General features: G+C 39.6%; 1 protein-coding gene across 1 annotated transcript in view; it reads left to right on the forward strand.

Annotated features, from left to right (window-relative positions):
* LOC107098802 (verrucotoxin subunit beta-like) overlaps window positions 1-8,724 on the forward strand; it is a 21,669-nt gene that overhangs the window by 3,857 nt on the left and 9,088 nt on the right. The window contains exons 2-4 of the mRNA XM_015396651.1: window positions 540-2,264; window positions 7,957-8,318; window positions 8,400-8,702. Coding sequence (XP_015252137.1) covers window positions 540-2,264; window positions 7,957-8,318; window positions 8,400-8,702 — 2,390 coding nt within the window. The remainder of the gene's footprint in view (window positions 1-539; window positions 2,265-7,956; window positions 8,319-8,399; window positions 8,703-8,724) is intronic.

Consider the following 8,724-nt stretch of genomic DNA (forward strand, 5'->3'; position numbering starts at 1 on the left):
ACTCAAGCAGAGACTGATTTGCACACAAGGAGAAGGAAGTAAACGAGAGGAGAAAATATCTGTGCAAGAAGTATTAGATCTGAGAACAGAAACAAAGATTTTATTAAGAATAAAAATCAGAAGTTTTAAAGGCAAGCATTACAAGTTTTTAGTGCAAGTAGAGGAAATCCTACTCTCAAATTGAAAATGTGTGCTCTTGGTTTCTGGCATACTCCCTGTCCTTCACGTAGCATTCAGACCGATTGCATTTATAGTTTATCTTTGAGAAAATTGGTGAGGGATTGGTTTGATCACACCATTATCTTCTTCAAAGCAATGTGCTTGATATCTAAAGTTGATAGATACTGAAATACACCACTATAATTCACTACTGTGACACCCCTATTGACTGGTTTAACAATATGAAAAGGTTATTATGCAACACAATTTAACTACAAATTTGCTTTTATGTGTAATTTGGGGATTCTGAAATTCAAATGAAATTCATTCTTTATTTTAATTCTTTCTCAATTCTTTTTCTATTTTTTTATTTTCCACAGGATTAACACTGTGGGACTGTGATGGCTTGGAAAAGGACAAAACAGAAAATTCACAACCAAACAGTGAGTTTGAGATAGTTGCTTCAGAATCCATTGAGGACAAAATTTCCGCCCTGAATGTTGAAGCCTCATTAAAGGCAAGTTTTTTGGGTGGACTGGTTAAAGTTGAAGGATCAGCAAAATACCTCAATGATCAGAGAACATCCAAGAATCAAGCCAGAGTAACCCTAAAATACAAAACCACAACAAAATTTCAAGCACTGTCAATGAATCATCTTGGAAGAGGCAACGTTAAACATCCATATGTTTTTGACCAAAAAATAGCAACACATGTGGTCGCGGGCATTCTATATGGAGCTCAAGCATTTTTTGTCTTTGAACAAGAAAAATCGGATACAGAAAGTCATCAAGACATCCAGGGCAACTTAAAAGTTATGATTGAGAAGATTCCATGTCTTTCTATTGAAGGTAAAGGTTCTTTAAATCTGGAAGATAAGGACATTGAAAAAATACGAAAGTTCTCTTGCAAATTCCATGGAGATTTTCTACTGGAGAAAACTCCAACAACCTTTCAGGATGCAGTAGAAGTCTACCAAAGCCTGCCCAAGTTGCTTGGTGCCAGTGGAGAAAATGCTGTACCAATCAAGGTCTGGCTGTTGCCTCTTACAATTTTAGATTCTTCTGCTGCTAAACTTGTTCGTGAGATAAGTGTAGGTTTAATTCAAGAAGTACAAGGTGTCCTGGAGGAGTTAGGTGAGCTGGAAATAAGGTGCAATGATGCAATAAGGAACATCACCACACAGCAGTTTCCACAGATAAGTAAAAAACTTAAACATTTTAAAAATATGTGCTCTGAGTTCAGGCTTGGATTTCAACAAACATTAGCAAAGAAACTTCCATCTATCCGAGGAGGAGGGGAGGAGGAATCTGAGCTTATAGAAGTTTTGAAGATGAAGATTTCTTCACCTTTCAATGGCAAAAACCTCAATCAGTGGATGGACTGTAAAGACAGAGAAATTTACATCCTTAAATCTTTTACCAGGAAAATGAAAAACACCAAAATCATCCCATCACAAAGTAGCCTTCATGAGGAGCTTTTTAGTGCAGACCATGCTTTGTGTTTTGTCTTCACATCACTGGAGAGACATGAACCATACCTCTCTGCAATGTTCAATTACCTCAAAGGAAGAACTGAGACAGATGAGTCCCATACTTATGATGTGGAAAAGGAACAGTGGTATCTCTCAAGGAGCTTGACAGATGAGATAAGAACAAAAGTAAAACTCTTTACGGATTTTGCAGAAGCCAACCAAGAGAACACAAACATAAAGTTCCTGGCTGTAGGTTTAACAGATAATAAACATGAAGGCTCAACCATTTACCTTTACAAAGACTGTTTCCCTATCAGTGAGAATTTTGAGCCTCCTTCAAAACCTGAAAGTGTGACAGCAGTTGACATAAACCATGCCAGTGTGACCCTGAACATTTCTCCACCCTTATTTGGAGCAAAGCACATCACCTCCTACTCTGTTGAGTACTGTGTGAGTGGAGAAAATGAATGGGAACAAAAAATAGAATCAATAACTGCAGAAATCACAGTGAGCCACCTGAAGCCAAACTCTGAGTACCTGTTCAGATGCAGAGCAGTAACCTACGCAGGGGTAGGACCAGCCAATTTAATCTCTAATCCAATTAAGACTCTACCCTGCAGTCCTCCTGAAAAATGTCAAGTTGAACCACAATCATCTGAGATTTTAGTAAGTTGGGAGAAACCTGCAAAGCTGGGGCCAGATGTTCAGATACTGAGCTACATTGTGGAATATGCAAACACAACTAATAGTTCAAATGTAGAAGATCTCCTTTGGAACCAAACAAGGTCAAGAAGTGAAAATGCCATAATTTCAGGACTTGACCATGAAACAGAATATGCAGTCAGGGTCAGATGTGACTGCGGTGGAGCTGGCAGAAGTAAAGAAAGCAAGATTGTTAAAGCTTGTACCACAAAGTCGAAATGTGTACTGCTTGTTGACTATCTGAAAAATATTAGCAAAAAAAAGTCTCAAGTCTCCAATTTCCCATCAGTTTATCAACTCCCCCTGAGACATGATGACGTAGACATAGATGGATGTACTAGGTATACGTTTGGTAAAGAAAGTCTAAGACCCAATCGCACCATTATGCTCCTAGGAGCAACCGGATCAGGGAAATCTGCCCTCATCGATGGGATGATCAACTACATTGTTGGTGTAGATTGGAAGGACAGTTTCAGATTTAAATTAATTAATGAGTATTCCTCAAGGTGCCAAGCCTACACACAGACCCAAGACGTCACTGTGTATCGAATCTACCACCAGGATGGGTTTAAAATCCCTTACTCTCTCACCGTTATAGATACGCCAGGCTTTGGAAATACCAGGGGTAAATCAACAGACCAGGAGATCACAAAAAAGATCCAAAGGATCTTTAGCTCAGCTGATGGAGTCACAGAGATAAATGCCATTGGCTTTGTTACTGAGGCCTGTCTGACATGTCTAACAGCAACACATAAATATGTGTTTAACTCAGTGCTATCCATTTTTGGTAAAGACATAGCAGAGAACCTCATCATGCTGGTCACTTTTTCAGATGGAAGAAAACCACAAGTTCTTCAACCATTAATGGCATTTGATGTTCCATGTCCCAAAGATGACTTTGGATTTCCGATTCATTTCAAGTTCAACAACTCTGCACTGTTTGCACATAATAAATGCCAAGAGCACAATGCTATGGATGATGAATCTGCTGAATATGAGGATATAAGCATCAGTGAAATGTTTTGGAAGATGGAGATGAAAAATATGAAGAAGTTATTCGCTGCCTTGGAGACAATGACATCTACAAGTCTGCTGATGAACAAGGAAGTTTTGAAACATTAAACAAGTTAAGAAAACAAAAGACAAGAAAGCCATCCTAATTTTGAATTAAAACCTCGATTCAAATAAATATTTCTGAATAATCCACAAAGAGCATGATCAGAGGGGGATGTATATTACTAACCATGAGAATTGTCCTGTCAGTGGATCACTTAATTATAAAACAATATTTGGATTATTTTTGCATTTGGACTGTGTAATTTAAATGAAATATGCAGGTAGGAATATACCTACCTACCTACCTACCTACCTACCTACCTACCGACCGACCGACCGACCGACCGACCGACCGACCGACCGACCGACCGACCGATAGATAGATAGATAGATAGATAGATATACTTGTGATATATCTAGATAGATATACTGTATTTTAATGTAATTTTACATGAGCAAGGGATTGCACATTGTATTGGCTGTGTATGTAATACAAAGTGTTTCTTGCATATTTACAACAATGGACATCAAGGTGTCACAGTCTTGGTTTTGTTATGTTTATTTAGAGTATTCAGTCTTACTTAATTTTTTCCTTGTTTTAGGGTCTAATTATTATTTTGTTGTTTTCTTGTTAGTTCCTGTCCTCCAGGTTTTCCATTTGTTGTCCTCTGCTGCCCTCTTGTGTCCTCTATTCCTAGCTCTGTTTTCTGCTCTGTCCCCCCTTGCTGTTTTCTCTTTTCTGCCAGCACCTGTTGCCAATTTCCTCGTCAGCTCTCTCTTTGTCCTGTCCCCTTTAAAAACCCTCCTTCTTCAGTTTTTGTTTGCTGGATCCTTGTCTTAAATCTCATCAAACCTCTGGTCAGTTCTCTGCCGTCCTTCCTTGTCTCTTCCTGGTTCTTAGTTTTGGTTTTTCCCTGATGTCTCCTAGATTCTGGTTCTGAAGATATTTTTGTTGGACTTTTTGACTCCTGCCTCTGAGCCTCTTTACCTCCTGCCTCAGAACCTGAAAACCCATTAAAACACTTAAATTCATCTCAACCAACTCATCTCTGCATTTGGGTCCTCTACCAACACCACCAAACCATGACACAAGGGGTTTAATAACAGAGAATAAGATAGTGGAAGAACTAAAAAGCCAGTGTAAAAAAGCTGCTCAAGAAAGGTTTACAACAGAACAACTGATTTTGAGGCAAGCGGAAGTGATCCCTCTCATGCATGACATAATGCTTTTTTAAATGGATCAGTCAGCCAGTTCTTTACTCATCTTTAAGAGATCGACCGAAGAAGCGCTAATGTGTGTGATACGTTGGGGCCCCTTGGTAATCTATTTGGGCATGTAAAACATTAAATGCATACGTGAGGAGTAGTTTACGGTTGTACGAAATAAAGCTGCTTGTAGGAGTATTTATTGTATTTTATGCACTTTTGGTAGAATCCTCGTGATATATGAATGACACAGCTGGTTGAATTGTTAGTTTCTTCACAATTCCTCTGCATTTTTTATATGTGTTTATGACTAGAAAGTTATTTTTGATGGTTAGTAAAGTTCTTAACATTTACTGTATGTTTAAAAATTTTTATTTCTTAATAAATATGCAATTGACTAAAACTGATTTTACATTTTTTGGGGTGAGTAAGGGGTAAAGACTGTAAAATCACAGCAAATGTATTCTTTTATGGTTGCACTGGAGCACAGTTATCCTTCCAACCAATTAATATGCTCCAGGTTTAAATTCACTGTCGACAAATGTCATCTATGTGAGCAAGAAGAGAAATGAAGTAAACATCTTTTTTTGTTATTGTAATAAAAACCAAACATTTTTATTCTCATTTCCTAACTGGTTTAATTTGTTAATCCTTAAACATAAGTTTTCTCTCCTTCTCAGCAATGACATTTGATATTAATGAACAAGATAAATAAATAGATTTTATAATTAATAATAAAATAAAAATGGTCAAAATTTTTCAAAATTCGTCTTACATTAACTCTCCCTACAATCATGGCATTTAAAAATGAAATAAATATATGCTCACTTTGTCCTTAAAGAAAATGTCTATCACCAGACTATGCTTTCCTGTCCAAATGTCATTCTTAATTACCCCTTACATTTTATATTCTTTTTCTTTTTCAGTGATTGTTCCTTGTCAATATTTATATCTTTATTTGATGATCTAATTCACAATGAAATAGATTTTCTTTTCTTTTTTTAGTTATCTTTTAGGTTTTTAATTGCTTAACTATTTTTTGTTGTTGAATATAAGGGATTTTGCAGATGTATTTTTATACATACATTGTTTAGATTTACGTATATCTTTCTATCCCTTCTATATTATTACATTTGCTTTATTATTTCATGCTCCTGGTGGTTATCACCTTTATTGCACTCCGTATTATCATGAGTGTAGTCTTTGTTCACTCTACAATGAATAAAGAAAAGAAATAAAAAGAAACAGCAGTGAGAAGTTTGGTATTAATTCTTTTCCTGCGTTTTATTTCAGCTATCACGGTTGCTAGGCAACAGAGCATACAGTCAGTGAAAGATAGGGAAGGCTGGAACAGTTTGAATCCACAGCCAAAACTCTTCCGGTCTCCTTATTCTCACAGACCACAAAAGATCCAGACCAGGTCCTTGGAGGATGCAGCCTCTGAAATCGAGCACACATGTTGTATTAACGCATAACCTGAGCAATTCAAATATATGCTCTGCTAGAGGCTTGACTGCCGCGCCTGCACCAGCATGTTCTAGGTAACAAGTACTGGCTGTTAGTTTTAATACAATGAGGTATGTTTAAGTTTTCGGGCAGCAAACATGTGTTTTGGTCTCCAAAAAGGCGGGGTGCCCAATATTTGACTCTGTCTTTTCCTCTGAAGATGTAGATTATATATCTTTATATTTCCACCATGGCATCTGTGTATTTGAGTCTCTGTCTGTTGTAGATCTATGTGTATCTAACTATTCTAAATTAATTCTACACTTCATATTACAATATAACAAGTCAGATATTTATTTAAGTTCTTCATATTATCTTTAGCAACACCCTTATTATGGATTAAACTACTTCTGGCATAAATTAATGTGGACATTAGGATACCTGTTTAGATGTAGTTCTCACAGCAATCCAGCAGATGTCACAACTCTAAACTGTATTAAGTCATTCTAGCATGCTGTCTAGTTTTGGCCAGTTATGTCAAATTGGTTCAGTGGTTCACAGGCCTTTACTATTAGCACCAGTTGCTTATCCAGTTATCCAAGCCTGTTTTATTAGTTTATTTTTTAATAAACTAATGATGTTGAAGCATGGTTGAAAATTTATATATATATAATAAGTAAATAAATTTTTTTAAAATAATTATATATATAGAGAGAGATTTTACAAAAGTATGGACACACCTTCTCATTCAAATAATTTTCTTTATTTTCATGTCTATGAAAATTGCAGTTTCACACTGAAGGCTTAAAAACTATGAATTAACACGTGTGGAATTATACACTTAACAAAAAAGTGTGAAACAATTGAAAATATGTCATATATTCTAGGTTCTTCAAAGTAGCCACCTTTTGCTTTGATTACTGCTTCACACACTCTTGGCATTCTCTTGATGAGCTTCCAGAGCTAGTGCCCTAAAATGGTTTTCACGTCACAGGTGTCCCCTGTCAGGTTCAATAAGTGGGATTTCTTGACTTATAAATGTGGTTGGGACCATCAGTTGTGTTGTGCAGAAGTCAGGTGGATACACAGCTGATAGTTCTACTGAATAGACTGTTAGAATTTGTATTATAGCAAGAAAAAAGCAGCTAAGTGATGAAAAACGAGCAGCCATCATTACTTTAAGAAATGAAGGTCAGTCAGTACGAAAAATTGGAGAACTTTGAAAGTGTTTCCAAGTGCAGTCGCAAAAACCATCAAGCGCCTCAAAGAAAGTGGCTCACATGAGGACCACCCCAGTAAAGGAAGACCAAGAGTCCTGCCTGCTGCGGTGGATAAGTTAATCTGAGTCACCAGCAGAAATCGCAGGTTAACAGCAGCTCAGATTAGAGACCAGGTCAATGCCACACAGAGTTCTAGCAGCAGACACATCTCTAGAACAACTTTTAGGAGGAGACTGTGTGAATCAGGCCTTCATGGTAAAATAGCTGCTAGGAAACCATTGCTAAGGACAGGCAACAAGCAGAAGAGACTAAAGAACACAAGGAATGAACATTAAACCAGTGGAAATCTGTGCTTTGGTCTGATGAGACAAAATTTGAGATCTTTGGTTCCAACCATCGTGTCTTTGTGTGACGCAGAAAAGGTGAATGGATGGACACATGCCTGGTTCCCATCGTGAAGCATAGAGGAGGAGGTGTGATGGTGCGGAAGGGGGTTTGCTGGTGACACTGTTGAGGATTTATTAAAAATTGAAGGCATACTGAATCAGCATGTCTACCACAGAATCTTGAAGCTGCATGCTATTCCATCCAGTTTGCCTTTAGTTGGACCATTATTTATATTTCAACTGGACAATGACCCCAAACACAGCAGGGCAGAGTCTCAGGTGGCCGGCCGAGGGGCCGGCGTCTCAGAAGCTGCAGGGGCCTTGGAGGAGGACGCCGTCTCTGCCTCAGCAGGAAGCACCGAGGAAGACGTCGTCTCTGGTTCTGCAGGAAGCACCGAGGAAGACGCCGTCTCTGCTGCTGCAGGAAGCACCGAGGAAGACGCCGTCTCTGCTTCAGCAGGAAGCTCCGAAGAGGACGCCCTCTCTGCTGCTGCAGCTCAGCAACAGGCTCCGACTTGGTCACCCACTGTGGCTCTGGAACAGGAACTGAGGAGGCCGTCGATTGCGGCTCCGCATCAGGAACTGAGGAGGCCGTCGATTGCGGCTCCGCATCAGGAACTGAGGAGGCCGTCGATTGTGGCTCCGCATCAGGAACACCGGAAGCCACCGACTGTAGCTTCACACCAGGAGCAGAGGACACCACCGATTGTGGCTCCACAGGGACAGAGGAGACCACCGATTGTGGCTCCACAGGGACAGAGGAGACCACCGATTGTGGCTCCACAGGAACACAGGAGGCTGCCAATTGCGGCTCCGGATCAGGAACAGATGAGGCCGACGATTGAGGCTCCACCCCAGGAGAACCGGAAGCCGCCGATTGCGGTTCCGAGTCAGGAACTGAAGAGGCCGCCCATTGCGGCTTCGCATCAGGAGCAGAGGAAACCACCGATTGTGGCTCCACAGGGACACAGGAGGCTGCCGATTGCGGCTCCGGATCAGGAACAGAAGAGGCCGCCCATTGCGGCTTCGCATCAGGAACACCGGAAGCCACCGACTGTAGCTTCACACCAGGAGCAGA

The sequence above is a fragment of the Cyprinodon variegatus genome, unplaced genomic scaffold (assembly GCF_000732505.1).
Source record: "Cyprinodon variegatus isolate N-32 unplaced genomic scaffold, C_variegatus-1.0 Scaffold811, whole genome shotgun sequence".
Classification (NCBI taxonomy): Eukaryota; Metazoa; Chordata; class Actinopteri; order Cyprinodontiformes; family Cyprinodontidae; genus Cyprinodon; species Cyprinodon variegatus.